The sequence below is a fragment of the Eptesicus fuscus genome, chromosome 10, assembly GCF_027574615.1.
Source record: "Eptesicus fuscus isolate TK198812 chromosome 10, DD_ASM_mEF_20220401, whole genome shotgun sequence".
Lineage (NCBI taxonomy): Eukaryota > Metazoa > Chordata > Mammalia > Chiroptera > Vespertilionidae > Eptesicus > Eptesicus fuscus.
In genome coordinates, this window is record NC_072482.1 from 45,385,435 (window position 1) to 45,406,750 (window position 21,316).

A 21,316-nucleotide genomic window follows, 5' to 3' on the forward strand; every position below is an offset into this window, starting at 1 on the left:
TTAGCTGCTCTTTAAATCCATTATCTACCAGTAAACGTTTTAAAATTCAGACATACAACAGAGATAACATTCCCAGAAGAAAATGTACATAGAATCCTGGCTTTGAAAAGAAATGTCTTGGCTTCCTTGATGTTTAGTTCCTACGGGTGCCTGCTCTGTGCCTCTGCATTACATGGCAGTGGGAAGGAACTGTGAGACAGCATGCTACCTACTCCACTCACACTGCTTCCTGGCCGTGGAGTCAGCTGGCATTTCTTCTGCTGTTCTGTTCGAGAGAACTCACACAGCACTGCTTATGTTTGATACCACTCCTGTAATCACAGTGAGTTTTGTGTGTTAATGTAATTTACAATGTGCTGATATCACTGAGGTAAAGCAGTAGCCCTGGCATTTTAAAAAATGTCTCCCAGGGAGCAATAGGGTAAAGGGTCTGGTGGTGTAGACCTAGGTTCTATGAAGAAACTCAAAACCACGGCCAGAATGGACACACTGGAGATCTGGCCCTGTAGCTCAAACAACAGAAGCAGATGCAGATAGATACTCAGTGCTCTTCCTTAGAGAGGATGCAGTTCACAAAACAGAGCGTCCCTTTTTCCTTTTACATGTCCACAAATAACTCTTAAAATGATAAGGCCAGACCACGCTGTTTAATATATGCATTACTTAACAACCTTGTCATCTGTTTTTGAACACAAGAATGTCAGATATGGAGAAAATCCATGATAAAGGATAGGAAGAATGTTTAATGCCACTGCCTGAATTTTTTAAAAGGAAAATTTACCATAGCTGAAATACAACTTCTAAAAAATACAGTGTTCTAGGCGCTCACAGTTCCAGATTGCTAACTTTGTAAGTTAAAGGTAGAAGTTATCCATATATAAACAAGGCCTCTTTTTCATTGATTTCAATCTTGTTCAAACCTTTGGATATTTCAATCTTCAGATTCCACAAGGTAAGGCTGGGTTTATCAAATATAAATAAAATGTTTAAGTCCATGATGTATTTATTGTAGCACTAAGAAAACAAATGAGTCAAATATTTACAGCCTGGCTACAATACTTTTCTTTTTAAAAAAAAATTCAAATGTGTATCAACATCAAGCCACACTGTTTGTTGAATTTCTCTGGCTGCAAATGGGGCGACAGCATTTTTCTCATTCATCTCTCCTCTCAATCCTGAAGTCAGAGGCAGGACTTAGGTCAAAGGGCGAGGTCTTTTGGGAGGTGGTGGAGGCATGAGCTCCGTGTCAGGATCCAGATGATGCTTTCGTTTCTGTCCCTGAGAAGCTGCACATCTGTCAATGAACTCAAACAGAATCTCCTTGGTGACAGGGTTGGAGATGCTGTTGCATACAGCTGCGGACAAAGGGAGACATGTGTCTCAAGTGAGGGTTAATTAAGGCAGTAGACTCACCACAGGGAGATGAGAAAGGGGAAAGGTTTCCCTCCCATTATGCTAAACACCCCCACTTTACTGACTTGAGCGACATGCTTCGGATTAAACTATTCTCCTCCTTCTCCCACCCTCCAAGTTTTTCCAGTAGCTATTCATTACTGTACTATTAATTTTAAACTAAAACTTTAAGTACTTGGGTTATAAGCATGTATTCACTATGGTTTTCTGTCCCCCCAAATAGTTCCTACAGGATTTTAATCTAGCATAGTGCATCACATTATAGACCATACTCAACTAAAATTTCTACAAAAAATCTGTGCTACAGTCCATTCTTTCTCAGAAAACAGTCCACACTGCGAAGTATATAGCTCAGCATCAGCCACCATTCCCACTGAATAGGCAGGTTTCACTGTAGCTGGTAGGTAATATTATTTTAATAACTTGTTTGAAGTAAAATTACTAATTTAAAAAAGCAATTTTCTTATGTGATCAAAATTTAGTACCAGTCCTTTTAATTGTATTTACCAATTTGGGTTTTTTTTGGGAAAGATACTGGCTTAATTATTACGATTTTCAGAATTAACTCATCTTGTTTGAACTTATCTGCTAGCTCCAACAAGAACCTTTAAATGTATAAACAGTAACTTTTAAGCTGCAAAAATCAAACTGATAATTTCTATATTTTCTCATAAGCTTATCGTTAATCATCATCACCACTGACTGAGCACTCTAGAAGTATGCGATTCTACTGACCTTTAATCTTGTTTTTTTATCTTTTTTTTCCAACTCCACTAAAAATGCAATCCAGAGCAACAACTGCCACTACTAGTTTAACTTATGAATTTGTGTTGTTCCCCATGACAGAAACTTACTACTCTGAATCCCCAAAGCATTCATATTGTCCCCAAAGAACACTAAACGATAGCAGGGCAGGTGCAGCAGTCGCCAACCTTTTGGACCACCAGTTGGCGACCGCTGGTTCAGGGTGTTGTTTTTTAACAGCTTTCGTTTACTTTGTTCTCCATTGTTTGTAGAGCTACTTTAGGAGCTGGAAATTACATTTCCCCCTGCTAATTTAGTCATTTACCATCTGCCAAACAATGGTTATAGTTTTGAATAGAACTGAAATTATCATGACTCTTGTTGTTCAATAAATTCAACTTGTATACAGCCCATTATCCTGCCTTTTAAACTTCCCTCTTGGACACACGGGCACAAGCCCACGGGTCTATCTAAAGAGGAGAACCTACAGACCAACCAGAGCCGACCAGGGGGCAGACCTGACACAACCTGATCCCAGCGAGCAAGGACGGGATCCAGTGACTCTGCCCATCAAGAACAAGAGAGAGCACATTTTGCTGGTAATGTAACAAGCATTGGTAGGTTGTCACACTCACCCATGGCAGTGTTGTAGGCATTAGGAAAACTTTTGTCTGTTCTCTGTCTCATGAAGACCCAGCTGTTGTTCTCAAATTTGCATTCTATAATTTTGTTGTCGTACTGTTTTAGGTCTTTTGTCACCTGTTTTAAAAGAGAATTGAGGATAATATTTAAAACGTTTGAAAGGATTTTAGCTTCCACTATGTGACAGACACATTAGGAAATGCCAAAAACATCTCAGGAACTCTTCATGCAGACCTCTTCGTCATGTGAGATGTCTAACCAAACCTAAGGCTATGGTACATACTCCCTTGTACATATGCTCATTAATCTGACATTTTATAATTGTGAAAAACAGCTGTCAATATATAATAATTAAAGGAAGCTAAGCAAAAACCAGCCACTTTGGGGCCAAAGGCAAATGTGTTACCATAGGAATCAATGTCTTCAATATTGTCTGTGTCCCTATGGTTTTCAGAAATTGAATCTGTTGCTAACATTTCATCAACTTTCAGAAAGGTCTCACCATCTAAATTCCTATGTCAAAACCTAAAAAAATACCATTTAAAAGAAAAAGTTACACATAAAGAGTAACATTAGAATCACATTCAGGCAACATGCATCCTAAATATCTTGCTTTTCAAGCAGCGATAATTAACCAAAAATCTAATCTTTAGGCTATTTATTACCCTTTCCATCCCTCCAAACTAGTATGAGGTTAGAGATGAAGCTACTTTTGATTTTACTTGGTAGATTTTTTGGCTACTTCACCTCAGATGATTAAATATGGATTACAACTTACTCCATCAAAGCTAACAAGTATCCATGGCAACTATAAAACCTTTTAAAATATATTTCATCAGGCTGTGAGGATGGTTTTCATAAATAGGAACCTAAGCTTATCTTTGCAGTTTTCAAATCAAATGCCAGTCATGGTAATATTTTAATTCTGTCCTCATCTTTCCCAGCTAACAACTTTTCCTCACAATATGGTAGATTGCAATCATTTAACTTCATTAGCATTATTTGAAATGCTCTCATTTTTCTACCCACATATTCACTACCACCTAGGAATATGAAGGGAGCAAATTTAAAAGATGCTTTCAATTCACAATTAGGCAGTGCATGTCTTCATAAAAGCTTTCAAATTGTATTCTTCTTCCCTTAATGAGTATTACACTTGATTGGACTATTTGCATTTTCAACAAATCCAACAGGTCCAGTACATTCAATGGCTCTGGAACCAGACCTGCCCAAAACAGTGATGTTCCACTTAACAAACTTGCTAAATTAATTCTCAAATATTCATTGTTCTAGTCTCAATTCTCCCCTGGTCCTTCATAGGGATCCATCTCTTTTAATTTGATACATTATCTATATTGAAGTATTAGGCAACTAATTCAGTGAGGAAACCCAGTTATGTTAAACCATATGTAGGATCAAACAGAAAAAAGTTTCTAAACCTTTCATAGTTTCCATTTTCTAATTTCTAAAATGGGCAAAGGAATTCCTAATTTACTGAGATACTGGAAAAATAATAAGTGAAAGTACCTGGCACATAGTAGCCAACTGGTAAACTTCCTAATTAAATATAAAATTGGAAAGTGAAATATTGCTTATTTTAAAAAACTACCTTACAATGAAATTCATGAAAGAAACCAGGATGACATGGAAAAGTACACTTTGGAAACAGCTGTCAAGAAAACTGTACCATGTGCATTCTATAAGAATGGTTTGCTACCCACAATATGCAGTCTGTACTTTTACTGACTAGCAATTGTAGTCAGTCTTTATCATTTGGCTAATCATTCTTGTGTTCCTGGTTTCAGAATTGCTATAAATTATGTGTTGCTCAATCTGACTACAGCAATTAAGCACTATTATTAAGTGTCTGTGTATCCACTTGGGCATGCACTAACAACCTGGAAAACAGAGCTTTTCAGAAAATGCATACACCTCCACTACACTAACCTAACCTTATTTCCATGTTCAAGAACAGCACATTGTCCTTCATGATCACACCAGTTATATTGCCAAGACGTACACACTGCAAGGTACTCAACTGATCAGATGGCAAAATATATTTAACTGGTGAAAACAATACCTCCCATAGGTGCACAAATTAAACCAGTTTTCACTAATGGTCATATCAAGAGAATGACTGGCATCCAGAGGAGGAGTTTAACTTTACTATCCAAATTCTAATTTGTTACTATGACAATACTCATCCTCAGCCTATTGCATATTATTATTTACTAAAACAGGACTCCATTAGGACTTCTACAATAACCTCTGGTTATCCTAGTCTGAGTTAATAAGAACTTGAAAATAATAAGAATGAAATATTTATAAATCAGGATTTCACATCTGTACCTATAATCACATCTAACTATATTTTACTGTTGTTTTCAAAAAGAAGAGCAATAGATAGTGTATTTTATATTGAAAAATACTTTTTCATGTGCCCATTTTATTGAGTACCACACTTTTAATACTATTTGAATCTACCAATAACTGGGGTTAAGAGACAGTCAGATGAAAGTGAATCTAATACCTCTGATGATACTAAATTAGCAGCTCAATGATAATACCTGGAATGCAGGGTCTAAGGCAGGTGGAATCACAGTTGCTCCACTCTGCACTGTTATACAGAAAATTTTTTGCAGTCTAGGTGGTTGGGCACACTACCAACTCACAAAAGGCAAACTATCAGTGTTGGCTAAACTGACCTGTGTGGATCCTGAGAAAGAAAACACCTACTAAAAAGGGCTCCCGGTAGCTAGATAACTGAGCTTAAATAAATAAATAAATAAATAAATAAATAAATAAATAAAATCTCCAGCCTAGCAGCCATTTCTACACGGGGGGCCTTTCATGCAAACTGAACTTTAGGAGAAGCCTGCACTGAATTAACTGCCCACCTGCACTGTGTTTCTGCCATCCGATTCAGCCCTGAGTTCCTGGAATCCTTTTTCAACCAATAGGACTGAGGCTTTTGCCATCCATCAAAGATGCACAACTCCCACCAGCTTCTTCACTGACCAATCAGGACAGTGCCTTTTAGACCAATCAAACTGTGAGAATTTGGAGAACTCATTTGCATGAGGACAGACCAATCAGGGACCAGCGTTGGGGACTTCTGTGTATATATGTCAGTTCCCCTTTGGCTCTGGGAGCATACTTTCCCCTTTCCACTGAAGACTGCATTTCCCTGACTGGAGCTGAAACACCAAAGATGTCTCACTGAAGCAGGGCAGAGCAGACCAGCATGAAGCAGAGTACAGCTGTCTAGCTCAGTGATTTTTAATCATTTTCATCTCATGACACATATAAACTACTAAAATTCTGTGGCACACCAAAAAAATGTATTTTTTGCCAATTTGACAAAAACAATAGGTATAATTTTGGTTGTGTTGGCTGTTGCTTTTTATTATTATTATCATTTGACAATCTAAGGGGAAAGAGGTCAGTGCCCCTGACTAAATAGGTATTGCATGTTTTAAAAATTCCTGGGGCACACGGGTTGAAAATTGCTAGTTTAGCTAGAGAGGGGCCTAGCCCCAGGGTTATCTCACATGTATCACAATTGATCTGCTTACACTAAATAAAGTTTCCTTCTTCACTGCACCCCAAATTGGGGATTCCTATTGGTGCGGAATTGGTGCCAACAACCATGGGTTGGCACCTGCACAGAGCAGGCAAAGACACGTTTCTATTTCTAGTGGGACAAAAGCCTCTAGAACTTACTGCCCTTGCTCTGTGCCAACTGTTTTCTTATCAAGAGCTCATCCTTCTTTTAGAGAAACTGCACAGAGGCTTGAGGGGAGGGAGATTTCTCTGAACTAATTTACTCTGGAGACACTTTAAAATAATAAAAATCCTTAGAATTGGAAAGGCACCAGTGAGTTGTGGTGGTTGTTTTTTTACTTTCAATTTTGAAATAATTTTAGAGTTACAGAAACATTGTCAAGGTAGTATAGAGTTCCAGTATTTCAGTCACACCTAATGTTCATATTTTACAACACCATTAACTAAACTACAGACTTTATTCAGACTTCATCAGTTTGTCCATTAATGCCTTTACTTGTTCAAGGATCCAGCCCAAGAAACCTCATTGCATTTAAGGGTCATGTCTCCATGTTCTCTTCTAATCTGTGACAGTTTTTCAGACTGTCCTTGACACTCTTGGAGAGTACTAGTCAGATATTTGTAGGATGTTCCTCAATTTGGGGTTTTCTGATGATCAGACTGAGGTTATGGATTTTGGGAGAAAATACAAGAGAGGTGAAGTGCCCTTCTCACTGCGTAATATCTGGGGGTATAGGTATCAACATGGTTTATTACTGGTGATGTTTACCCTGATCACTTTGTTAAGATGGTATCTGCCAGGTTTCTCTGCTGTAAAGAGACTATTTTTCTCCCTTCCATATTCTATTGGTTAGTTACAAGTCACCATACCCAGCCCCACTCAACAAAAAGGGAAGTAAGCTCCACTTCCTGAAAGGAAAGGTATCAAAGACTATGTGCACATTTACTAAAACTACCACAGAAATTAGTAAGTTTCTCTAGAGCTATTTTAAGGCTATACAAATATCCTGTTTCTCCTTAAAGTTTCACTCATTAATTTGAGCATTCATCCGTGACTCCTGCCTACAGCAGTCATTACTGTGGTGTCCTAATGAAATATTCTCCTTTATCCATTCCTTCTACATTTATTACCTAGACTTTCTGTAAGAAAGACCTGTCTCTTCTCCCTCATTTATTTGCTTATCTATATCAGTATGGACTCACAGATATTATTTTATTCTTTAGTTTATAATAAAATACTATTGTCATTTATTTTGTTGCTCAAATTGTTCCAGTTTTGGCCCTGGCTACTCTCTCAGGTTGACTCCTGTGTCCTTTTAATTTGCTTCTACTCTCACTTACAAAATAAATATATATTTAGCATTTACTTTCTGTCAACACAAGATATTACTCCTGGCTCATCTTGTGTTGTCTCTGCTCTCAGGTTTAGAGTCAGGCCTGGGGTCCTCTATCAGAATGTTATAGTCCACTATGAAACAGTCCACTACAAAAGTATTGCCACTACTTGTTTTAATCCGAATTTAAAATTATTTTTGAGAGAAAGAGAGGGAGGGAGAAAGAGAAGGAATGAAAGTGAGAATGAGAAGAGAGAGAGACGGGGCAGTGGGGAATGACAATGAAACTCTAGATATGATATGTTTGTACTTAGAGAGTTCCATCTTCTGTGAACTGCTCTCTGGAGCTATGTTACATTGGCCATTTTTTTTCTTTTCTGAAGTTATAATTTTACATTTTGATAATTCAAGTTCTACTATAGTGTGAGAGAAAATATATTTTAAAAATGTATCTTGATTAGATGAACTCAAACAAAACTCTTATTTTTATGTAAATAACTTCAATTTCTAGTACTAACAAAGACAGAGAAAATAAAACGAATCAGAAATAAAATGGAATTATATGTTTTCCTTATGATATAAGACTAATACAAACAGATTAAATCTGAATTATTAGACAAATAATCTTTTACAAGATTAGGGCCATGATATATTATGTTTAGAAAGTGTATCCATTTACCGGAGGAAGTAGAGCATTTGACTAGTTGCCCTTTAAAAATATACCAGACTCGATCTACCACTTGAAACACAAGTTCCTCCACTAAAATCTACTTATGTTTGTTCCTCTATAATGAAGAACTACTGTGTAAATAACACACTTGCATTTGCTAGGTTAGAAACACAGCAGCAGGGAGTCTCTACCTCATGTATGGAGGGGGTCTTCAAGCAAGTGTTCAACTAATGAAAATAGCCAATAAAAAGAAAGCAGCTAAAACTCTGTCTTTTTAAAAATCCTAAAAACAAGTCATAACTTCTGGATATGAAGTAACCTATAAGTTATTACCTTCTAATAAAATCAGTTAGTCATAGTCATTCAAAATATAATAAATCTTCATATAAAATAACTGGACAGCCCTGGCCGGTGTGGCTCAGTTGGTTGGGCGTTGTCCTGTGCACTGAAAGGTTGCCGGTTTGATTCCCATTAGGGCACATGCCTGGGTTTGGGGCTCGATCCCTGGTGCAGGGTGTGCAGGAGGCAGCCGATTGATGTTTCACTTTCACATCAATGTTTCTTTCTCTCTCCTTCTCTTCCTTCCTCTCTCTCTAAAAGTCAATAACCAATTTTTTTTTTAATCCTATATAATAAAGAGCTAATATGCTAATTAGACAGAACAGCAGAACAACAGTCTGGTCGAGCTTCCGGACGACCGTCTGGATGAAGCCAGGGCTGCAAGGCCGGCCGAGGCTGCGAGGGCTGGCCGAGGCAGCTGGGGCTGCGAGGGCCAAGCCCCTTGCATGAATTTCATGCATTGGGCCTCTAGGAGACAGATAAAACAACATGTTAGTAATGGTTATTAGCGGATGATGGAATTAGGAATGATTTATTTTCTTCTTTACATTTTGCTATATTTTCCAAACTTGCAAAAGTATACATATTTAACTTTAAAATTTTTAATATTCCTAAGATAAACCGTGTTTCAATAAAAATGATAAACATAAGGTTGGCTTTTTCCTCTTTTTTTTATTAACTTTATTGGGGTGACATTGGTCAACATGATCATATAGGTTTCAGGTGTGGGTTTCTATGTTATAAGATCTGTATATTGCACCATGTGCCCACCACCCAAAGTCAATCTTCTCCTGTCACCATATATTAGGAGCCGCCTTGAGCCCCTACCTCCTTCCCTCTAGCAACCATTACACTGCTATTTGTCTTTTAATATAGAGGTATAAAACAATACGAAGAAATAAACATTTAAATAAAAAACAAAAAGTCTTGGGAAAAAGGTCTAAGTCCACAGTTCACAAACTGCAATGAGAACATAGGGCACTGCAACAAACTCAGAGGCACTGTAGGGTATTTTAACTTTTTGGGAAAAGACGTGTTGGACACCATGCAAACTATTAGCTGAGATAGTTCGCAGTTTTCATGTGAGATTCCTTTAGATGGCATTATATCTTTGCAAAGCGGAGTGTTTGGCATTTATTGTGATAAAAACCAAGTATCACGAAAATCAGTGGGGAACGGTAAATGAGACCTGTGGTGTAGGATCTGACCCCAAGGTTTGAGAAGTTATGCAGTCCTTACCATGTGCTAAATAGTTAGGACATAAACACAAGTTGATTGGATCTATCCACTTCATAAATGGCACCTGTTAGGTATTTCTTGTGGTTTAGAGGTGCTGTGTATGAGGCAAAATCAAGAAAGTTTCACAACCTCTGTCCTAAATTCTCTTCATTCATCCTTTTCCAGATCCTAGTCTCTGAACCCACACATAGCCTTCTAGCACTTAGTAGAAACCAAACAGAGTAGTAAAAAACGCTGCTTGAGGTACAGAAAACAGAACTGGTACAGAATGAGAACTTCAAGTTAATTTCATTAGTTTGATTTAGATCACTAAAATATGTACCCCCTCATTGATCTCCCCATTATCAGTACAGTACCCAGTCCAGGGTAGATCCTCAGGGAGAGTGTTCACTGAATTCAAGAGAATCATGAGCCTCTGGTTTGTCAACCAGTTTTCCTGTTGATGGCTGGTTAAGTAAAGTAAGCTAGCACTAGCTCTAGCCTTATTCTACCCCCTTCCTCCTTTCCACTCCTCCCCTACCCTCATCCCTCACCAAACAAAACAAAAGGTTTAAATATCTTAAATATCCTCAACTTGTCATTTGAATAAACACAATGCATTTGTACTCTCTATTTCTGATGCCTAAGGTGGAGGTGATGCCATGACCAGTCTTTGCTATCATGGTATTAAAGGCAGCATATGCTCTTTGGCAGTGAAGAACAAGTAGAGGAAAGGGAAAGATAAAGGAGGATTTCGCGTCCTCACCCCTTTTATTGGTCAGGCAATATCAACCATGTCTAGAACTGCATGATTCATCTTTAGGTAAGTAAATAGTAATAACTTACTTATTGAGCACTATAAATCCATGATCTACATGCATACACTCATTTAATTTGCACCACAACCTTAAGAGGTAGGAATTATATTGCTACCCTTCAAAAGGCATGGAGACTAAAAGCTTAAAGTAGTTAAATATCTCACTGAGAGTCATAGACCTAAAAAATGAAAACAGCCAAGTCTCATATATAGGTCTTCCTGTCCAATGTCAACATGCCATTTCATATCCCACTAGTTATTACAGAGCATGGCACTCTGTGGACAATAAATGCAGAATGAAACAAGCAAGGTTATTTTCCTATCCAGATTTTGTCTGATATTGGATACAGAAACTTCTGCACATATAAGCTTAAAAACAGTCATCTGAAAATACAAAGACATTGGACCTAACTCAGCCACCGTACTAAGCTGTAAAACTATCCTTCCTGCCATGTGACAAATAACTGAGCAGCCATGTGCCATGCACAGGTTTGCAGACTGGTGATACAGACACAGTCCCTACTCTTTAAATGTATAGTCTAGGAATTAGTAAATAATTACAAATTATGATAAAGGCTATGAAAAATAGGCTATAAAATAGAGACTACTGCAGGGACAAGATACTTGATTTTAAGTGGAGTAGTCTTGAGGAGATGATATTAAGGTTGAGATTTACAGGATAAGAAGCCAGTTTATAGAAAGAATGAAGGTAGGGAGGAAGAAGGGAGGAATAGGGGGAGGGAAATAAGTAGGAGTGCAGGGATACACACACTTCAAGAAGTGATTAACAGGATGTCTGAAAGCCTGAGGTGAAACTGTTCTTAAGATATTAAAGGAACAAAAAATAATGTTTTGTAGAAGCCTTTGAAAGGGGTCCCACATAAGCCTGAGTCACTCTCAAACTCTTTCTCTTATACCCTTTTATATCACACTAGAGGCCCAGTGCACAAAATTTGTGCACGTGTAAGGTCCCTAGGCCTGGCTGGCAATCAGGGCCAATCGGGGTCTTTTGACTGCTGGCTGGGACCTTCCTTCCCTGGCTGCTGGCTGCCGGCTGCTGGCTGGGGCCTTCCGTCATTCTGCACTGCCCCCTGGTGGTCAGCGCACATCACAGTGAGCAATCGAACTACCAGTCTCCTGATCAAACTCCCGAGGGGACACTTTCCAGGACCCCTTGGGGGTAGTCTGACTGCCAGTCGGACATCCCTCTCACAATCCTGGACTGCTGGCTCCTAATCGCTCACCTGCTTGCCTGCCTGGTCACCCCTAACTGCCCCCCACCCCGCCGGCCTGATCGCCCCTCACTGCCTCTGTGTGCCGGCCTGATCGCCCCTAACTGCCCCCCCCTGCCAGCCTGGTCGCCCCTAACTGCTCCCTGCTGCCAGCCAGGTTGCCCCCAACTGTCCCCCCCTGCTGGCCTGGATGCCCCCAACTATCCCCCCCACCCCCTGCCAGCCTGGTCACCCCCAACTGCCCCCCCTGCTGGCCTGGTTGCCCCCAACTGCCCCCACCCCCACCTGCCTGGTAGCCCCATGCAGCCTGCTTGTTCAGTCATTTGGTCGTCCCTCACTAACCCCCCTGCCAGCCTAGTCGCCCCACGCAGCCTGCTTGTTCAGTCATTTGGTTGCCCCTCACTAATCCCCCTGCCGGCCTGGTCGTAGGCAGCCATCTTGTGAGGGCGTGAGGGTCAATGTGCATATTACCTCTTTATTATATAGGATGTACAGTCTAGCTTCCTATATGTCATCTTTATTTGAATGTCTCATAGACTTCTCAAGCCCAACATGTTCAAAACTCAACTCTGCATCTTTCCCCAAATCTATTTCTTCTCTTGTCTTCTCTACCTTAATAAACGGTAGCTCCACTCTCTCAGCTTCTCATGACAAAAACCTTGGTGTTTGGCTGATCACTTTCCCTTTTATTTCCCCTCATATTCAATCCATTACACGAGCCTACCAATTCAACCTCCAAAATTTATTCTGAATGTGTCTATATGTCTCCTCTCATACTGCCATTATCATAGTCCAAGCCATCACTGTCTCTCAGACTCCTGCAACAGCTTCCACATGAGTCTCTCCTACATTTTCCCATCCTGTCCATTCAAATTCTAGGTTTTTTGTGAATCAAAAACCTATGTTCTCCTTTTCCCTAAGAATCTAGGCTGTAAGTTGAAAAAATATAAAAGGAGGCAAAAGCAGACTACACTTGTGGACACTTTTACTTCTTGTGTAATAAACTGTAATTAAGGAATTATTTCCAAGGATTGCATTCCACTTGGGAGAGTCGGTGGGTGGAAGATGAAGTGATATGTGATGGGTGAAGGACAGAAGGGCATAACATATTAGGGAAAGCACAATGTCTATCAAGTTTCTTTTCCTTCCCTTTCCAAATGCACACCATTCTGACCTGCATCATCACTGCTGTTTGCTATTCTAGTTACAGCACAAACCACAAATCATAGCAAATTGCAGAATTTCTCAATCATTAAAGATTCACAATAGGTTAATTTTAAAATGGGCTGCACTTCACAGCTGTAAAGCTTTTGTCTGATTTCTAGACCAAATGAGAAGTCATTATTGGATTGAACAATCTTTCCATGGATATGACTTACAAAAGGAAAAGGCCATGTGGACAAAACAGGTAACTCTGCCAGGTAAGGTGAGGTAATGCTAATGGCTTACTAAATAGACTATCAAACAATGGCATAATGTACCGCTCCCTGTCTGTTTAGCACTGAGCATGATGAGAATTACAAATAGATCATGGATTCAGTGCGTGCCTGGGATAACAAAAACAATACAGAACCAAGGAAAGCTTTACAATCTACCATTAACATGGAGAGGAAGTTAATGTGCAATATGTATGTCTAACACTTACTTTTCTTTCCAAATGGTTTTAAGTGTGATGCCAAACTTCCTGATGTTGCTTGTTTTTAAAGATGTCTTTGTTACAACCAATGCAAATAAATAAGTCATAAAGTGTATCTGTCAGATTGAACTTGATAGATGTTCTATCTACTTCTGGGAGTAACAAACACCTATCTTAAAGTCATTTCAATGATCATGAAATAGCCAGCTTAAAGTTCACAATATACTGAATCTAATGTTTCAGCTAGGCAATTCATTAAGATGTCAATGCATAGTTCAAATTTACCTCAGTGAGTCCTTCATTTACTTTCTCAGGACTTGCTAACAATTTGAATCCAATAATGTTAATCTTTAAATTTCTTTAGCAATGTGTCCAATTATATATAACTTTATCTCCTTCCTCTCACCCATTTTAAACCCAACTATTCAACTAGGCCCCTTTTAGAGACCTCAAGAGAACTGTCCTCTACATAGATCTACATGGCATGTGACAATAAACCAAATGCTACAATAATAAGTGAAGATTTTTTTCCTATTCTGCCTACCACTTAGAACACCAACAAAAATGCTGAAGTTCTTCCCTTCTGATCAACAACTCTACAAGATGACTCAGTTTGCTCTATCAGCACTAACAGGCACCAAAGCCCACAGACCCATTCACCTTTGAATCATTAGTGTAGATACACAGAACTGCTTGGTTTAGTGATAAAGCTCTGGTGGTGACTAGGACCTCCCAGGATTCCTTTCTCTCAGGTCAATACAGGCTCCCACTGTGATCTTCTAAACACAGTGACCTGCCTCTGTTATGTCCAATAGGCAATTTAGTCATTCTTTTACTCTTTGCCATGCACAATGCTTTCTACTTTCAGATATGCTTTCTCAACAACTATATTTCTTCTTCTTTGAGAAAGAAATCCTGGAGTTATTGACAAAGTCATTACATAAATACAGAGTGATAATAACACTGCTCAGAACCCTAGGAGATCCTATTTTCTGCCTCCATGTACTCTTTGAATGACATTCACAATGGGATTTATTTAAATCTGCCTCATCAGCTCCAGGTATTGAGGATGTCAAAAACCATTCAGAAGATGTTGAAAGTTTGAAAATGATTATAATAAATTATCTGCATCAAGTTCCACACTCCCTAAATACCTTGTTCAAAAAATTTTTTTTCCAAATCACATCAGTTAGCCTTCATAAAAATCTAGTATTTCAGAGCAGATAGAAAACTTTGAGCTCATCAAATCAAATACTTCTACTCTGAAATATTCAAGTACTAAATGCATCTCCCATTATCTTTATTAATTAGTGTATCTTTATTTGTGAACATTAATGCATTGAGAAGATATAAAACCAGGGGGAGGGAGCAAATTCATTATTTTGGTGACCTGTACTCAAAACGAACTTAATGTTTATACCCAAACTATTTATTTTCATCCAAGATTTTAAAAGAAAATACTTACTTTTAGAATTACTGACTGAGGGGTTTGGTTTTTTTCCTTCATGGGGAAGGGAAGGGGAGAGAACTGACATTTATTAACTACCTGCCATGTAGCAGCACTGTGCAGGGCACTTTTATATACATTATGCTTTTTATAATAATGAGGAAATTAAGGGTCAAAGTATTTAACTGTTCCAAGGCTGTGTTTGGATCTAGAACTCTAAATCATACTGCCTCTTGGTAATATCTAGGAAATCAATATACTAGGAGAAAAGGAAAATTTTATTACTGTTCACTCCTAATCAAGAAATTACTAAATAGTTAAAACCAAAGAGCTAATGGAGTTTGTAGTCACCATAATGTAAAACAGATATGTGAACTCTAGAGGTCACGTTAAGTTTAATGCAATATAATCTTCTAAAACAGAAATGAGCAGAAATACAGGCTTCATGTGAGAAAAATAAGCAGACAACAAACAAACAAACACCAGTCTGAAGTACCACAGGTTTGCTAATACTACTCTGAAGAAAGAGGTCTGGAAAGAAGTAAGGAGGAACAAAGTGAGAGAAATCTCAAAATAGGGTAGGAGAAGACAAAGGAAGTTAGTTCTAAGTGTCCTAAGCCAGGCCTGTGAAATGGAGATAGAGAGCTTTTCAGTTGAGTAATAGTCAACAAAGAAAGATTCCCAGTGATGATTAGAGGTGTATAATTTTTTAGTAGGCTCTAGCAATTTATAAGTCTTTTCTGTCCTGGTTTATCTGCTTTTATTTCCAAACTTGGGGGGAAAAGGCATCTTTGCAAAGAATTATGCATGTACCTAACATGAAAACAAAACAAAACTGGCTATTACCTAAAGATTTCTACATTCAAATATCTGATTGTCCAATCTTTGAGAGATCAGAATTGTCCTAATTCCCAACTCCTGGAGATTTCATTGGAAACCAGCTTAAATTTCTCATTTGGTTTCCTCCCTCGCCCACCCCCCACACTCCCTAGATTATTGTCCTATCTTTGGTGAGGATAATGAGAATGTCTCCTAGTGGGAATAAAGAACAAAAATCAAAATAACATGGGCAAAAAGTCCCCCTATCTTTGCACATTCACCACTCAACTGTTCTTATCAAGCCTTCTGAGAGTCTATTCTGAATAAGGTGGCTGTGGTTACTTATCAGGAAGGAAATTATTTTCTAGATCTAGACTATAGTGCTAAAGGACTTGGAATTAAGTCTGAGGATAAATAAGGTAGGTGGCTTTACATCTTTTCTCTAAAAATAATCTAACACAATCTTGGTGCTTAATAAAAATAATATATCAAGTAAGCAGTATGCTTGGCAGGGATGCTTTTAAATCATCAGTATTTTATGAGACATTTTCACACTAGCATGCCTCCCTCTAATGTTTAAAAGTCAGCTCAGATCCATGACCATCAGAAATCACTGTGTGGGTCTTTGAAAAGTGCTCCTCCCACCAATGCCATGCTGTCTGTGCCTTTGCCAACTTTTAGGCCAGTACACCTGTGACCTTGAGCTCCTGTAGCTTCCACTGTGGTGGCTGCCATGCCAGCAGCGCACTAGCTACACAAGGATCTGCTCTAGCCAAATGACAGTACAGGAAGGATGTTTGTTTTCGAGGTTTATTTAAAATCGGAAAGAGCGTTGGAAAGTAACAAGCTGGGAACACAATATAGCATCTCCTTTGTTCGCCAGCTGCCACAGAAGACCTGGTGATCACTTCTCAGTACTGCGCTGTGCCCAGAGGCTCCAAATTATCACTGCTTTAACTGTCTTGCCACCACACTTCAGATGTTACCACTATCATTTCCATTTTTGCTTTCGGAATATTCCAGGAACAGCAGTCCTTCGAATCCTACCATCTAATTGGTGCTAAATTTACATGTGGTCATGCTTCCTCAACTTTGGTGTTAAATGGATATTCTAGTCCTTTTCTGTCCTTAGGAAAGGGGTTGGGGTAAGTTCCTGTTTTAACTATCACTAGCACTTGAAAGCTGTGTAGCCCCACTCCATAGCCTGCTGATACCAGAACAAAGAGCTGGATTTAATCCCAAATTAAATCATGAAATATGAACTCAAGTTACACTGGTTGACAATGGTTTGGCAAGTTAGAGAACATGGCAGAGTGAACATTGGGACTTTTTTTTTTTTTATCTGCCTTGAAAAAAGGAAAAGCAGGTTATTCTTAGTTGCATTTCTTTTTTTTTTTTTTTACTGACTTGGTTTTTTGTGCTTAACTAACTTTTTAGAAACCAAAATCCAACAGTGAGAACAATTATGTTGATAATGCCAGGAAATTTGTTTGCTTTGTTAAATTGAGCTTCAAAAGCACTTCAATTGAACATACATTTGTTATCACAAGTAATGCCTATTCTTATACCCATTTAAAATGTTTACTTTATTACAGCTTATTATAAATGTGAGGCTGAAATGCAGCACCATGACTGCTCAATTTCCAGGCCACAATTTTATGATAATCATATGAAATGTATTCATGTGTCAACAGAAGGCCTAACAATGCCCAAATGGGGTTGTTCTCGGCTTTGTATTTCCGAAGGCCGCACAGTTCTATGCTCCATAGCATTAAGACACTGCTACAAGCAGAACTCTGAGAATTTTAACTTAGTTTATAACATGTACTATTTGACTATACTTACTCAGTTTAATTGTTACTATCTCAGAATACAGGTGAGCTCCTACAAGAAAACGGATCCTAAATACCCAAACATGAATGGGATAAACGAGTTCATGACTTTATTTTATGGTTGGATTTATCTTTTTAAGGCAGTATTTAAGTACCAGAGGGAATGACACTGGAGAATTCCTCTGTACTTGATGTTCCTACTGCATGTGTAAATACCTGGAAAATACCTTCTGTCCCCCCGGCCCCTCACAAGAGTAAGCAAGCACATATGCAGATCCAATAATGGGAAATGGATAATGGATCTAGAGGTGCCCCTGGCTCTTAAGTATTGGTTTCTCTGTAGCTCTCATGAGGAGGCTGCCTGGCAGGCAAACCCACTCACCTATCTCTTCCATAGTCCCCCTTAGGCACAACATGCTCGCAGAGAAAAGCTTAGGCTTGACTTAATTTCAGATGACATATTTCTCTAGAGAACTGAGCCTATTTTACCAGCCCCTAAAATATCAAGATACACTGTTTTAGAGTATAATTCCTTCCTCTTACCTTAGATGATAAGATCCTTGGCTGCCACATCCCACTGAACAGATAGTAGGTGCTCAATAAATATGTGTTGAAAGGAAAAACTTTGGTGAACATTACACAGATAAATTATTAGAATGACATCAAGATTTCAACACATTCCAGCCCCTATTAAATTATTTTCATCCCCTGGACTGACCAGGCTCTCTTGCTGCACACCTCTAATGGCAGGTATGTCATCTTCTCTTCCCTTCTGGCTAGCCACTTCTCTTCACCAGGGTCACTCTCTCTGGGAGGCCTTCTCTAATGGCACAGATTCTTGTGCTTCTTTGAGACACTTTCATACTACCTTATTGTTTCACTATCTTAGAGGGATGACCTATTGAAATGTCTCCTGCTTGACAATAAAGCTCAATCAAGATGAACTTTAATAGTGTAGCACATAGTAATAAAATTGAAATTTTCACATACATATACATATAAAATTATGTACTTTGAGCCTGAAAACCAAGCCAAACCAAAAACAGAATAAGCCCAATCTAATTACATAGTCATATGGGTAATTAGTAGTTGAATCAACCACAGCTCTCTGAGTAGAAGTCCCTCTAAACCATGCTGCCACATAAAATTAGGCTCCTCCTACCTTTTTGGATGTGGTTATGATTTCCAGTCAAAAAAGGACCAGGATGTTAGCGATTGGTGGAAATGAAAGGGGAAATAGGGAGCAGAAAGAAAGCAAGTAAACCATTTACCAAGCACTTTTATGTCAGATACGACATACAAACGGACAGACGAAATAGTTAATGCATGCTACTGCATCATATTCATTATAAACCAAGAATTTTATGCTTCCTAAAACATAAAAGATAATGACTCATTCACCCAGCATTTATCAATATTGTTCACAGTAAGAAAAAGAGATAAATGTGTCATTCCCTTTTGCATCAAGTGTCCAAGTAGAAGCACTATAAATATGCAAATTTTAAATGTTAGTCATTTACATAGTTCCACATATAGGAACTCAAAGGTCTTTATACGCATTAACCCTTCAATTCTTGTGAGATATCTGCACAAAATTCCTATTTTAAACAGTGACTTAGGATCCTGTAAATAAAAGTGAAAATACGATAGGTTTCAACCTTCCTGTCTGCCACTCTAAAATGAGCCTACATTTCCTTCTTAAACAATTTGTCCATATATTTTCCACAAAGCAAATCTTAAGAAATATCTCCATCAAAATTTCCCACCAAATTTGCAAACAAAATTGGCAAACTGTCTCAGGAAATAGGATTTGCTAAATCAGTTCAAAGTGGCCTCAATAAAAATATTCAATAGGACTGCACAAAGCTGAAAGGCTACAGACCAAGCAAAGACATATGACATACCATTGAGAATCTGCCCTGAGTGTACAAAAGATAGGCCTACAAGTCTCTAATAATTTATCATTTTATTAATGATCCAACAGATGACTTAATGAATAGCCTACGAATAAGATGTAAATTCAAATTTGGATGTTCTTTTGAAAACCCATTAGGGAAAGTAATATAATGCAACAATTACAGAGGAGGTATTTTTGCAAAAAAAATTTTCAGAAAATAAAATATAACTTGGAAATATATAAAAGATTAATTCCTGATCAATATTTAATATGTAAGGGAAATGAAAAGCTATAATCACCATAAAGAGGAAAATGACAGTAGACAGATTACCAGAATAAGAATTAAAATGAGACGTTCTACTACATTTATATATTATTGCTATTATTAATAGTTCTCACCCCTTTTAAGAGGGAGAGGGAACATATATTACTGTAGCAAGGGTGGAATTTGAGTAAGACACTTGACAGAAGAAAAATATATTACTGGTGGATGTAGAACTGGCGTTAAGTTTGAGTAGTAGTTTGCTAGGCTCACTTTTTTTTCCCATCCTTTCTCTCTACATTCACCCAAAAAACTATAAAATGCCTACATAAAATAATAGAGATGAAATAAACACAGAAGCAATAAATTCATTTGTATTTGTTTTCTGTGTTTGGGTGATGAGTGGGGCTTACAAGTATATCCGTATGTATATAATGCAATTGTATATAATGTATACATTTTGTTCAGGTTTTAAATATCAAATCCAGAGCTTGTAGAAGCACGTAGAAAGTAGAGAGAGGAATAAGTCAGCCCTTCCAACTGAGGTTAAGATAGGAACAGAAAGCTTGTCTTTCATTTTCGAACCTTCCAAGGCCTTGGAAGATGAACCCTCAATGCACACATACACAACTGCCTGTGTGATCAGAAAATGACAGATTCAGGAACAGAATCCTACATCTTGATGATCAGTTCCCCAATCTTTCCTCTATATTACACTGTCCAACATATACTTTAATTCAGCATTTGGATGTAAGTGATTATTTTTATTTAAAGCCTCTATATCTTGTGGTTTCTAGTACCCACTCTGGTATCTAAAAATGCATCACAGATTCAACCCTCTCCTGCTCCTGGTATAGAAATGGGGTCATATTCTACTTTTTAAGAGACATAGGTCATTTATACAATAAATTTTTCTTCAGCTCATATTATTGTGCAGTCGTATTCTGAGGAATGGAAAAGGTCTCCTCTACCACCACCTGCAGGGAGTTAGAAGTATATTTGTTTCAGAAAGAAACCAATCACAGTGCTTTTGTGGTCAGGGCCATCTCTGCCCTGCCCAATGAGGAGGAAGGCCTCATCTGACCTCTGTCTCTGATATACACCTTTGATGACTACTTTGGAGTGAATCCAGTCCTTTCGGAAAGCAGGATGGCTGCAGCCTCTGATAGGCCTAACTTATTCTGAATTCTGCCCTATGAGAAAGGCTGTTTTAGAGTAGTTTCAATTCATTATTGCTAATTAATCTATCACCATACTTTGGTAAACTACATACAAATTTATGAGGAGCAGATATAGGTTATTATGAGGTCACAGTGTTTAAAAATTCAGACAGCTAGTCATTGAAGGTTTCAAATTTCCTTTCCTCCGATCCAAAGATCTTACCCATATAATCTAAATAAAATTCTCAAAGCATTTATTATTTCGACTCTGAATACTTTCACCTTTGTTT

At 38.2% G+C, this 21,316-nt stretch overlaps 1 protein-coding gene across 5 annotated transcripts in view; it reads right to left on the reverse strand.

Annotated features, from left to right (window-relative positions):
- Positions 1 to 723: 723 nt before the first annotated feature.
- Positions 724 to 21,316, reverse strand: part of RNGTT (RNA guanylyltransferase and 5'-phosphatase) — a 185,938-nt gene continuing 165,345 nt past the window's right edge. For all 5 annotated transcript variants that reach the window (XM_054722343.1, XM_028132476.2, XM_054722345.1 and 2 more), the window contains 2 exons: positions 2,793 to 2,916; positions 724 to 1,355 (listed from right to left, as the gene is read on the reverse strand). In XM_054722343.1, the coding sequence (XP_054578318.1) occupies positions 1,195 to 1,355; positions 2,793 to 2,916 (285 nt within the window). In that variant the 3' untranslated portion in view covers positions 724 to 1,194. The remainder of the gene's footprint in view (positions 1,356 to 2,792; positions 2,917 to 21,316) is intronic.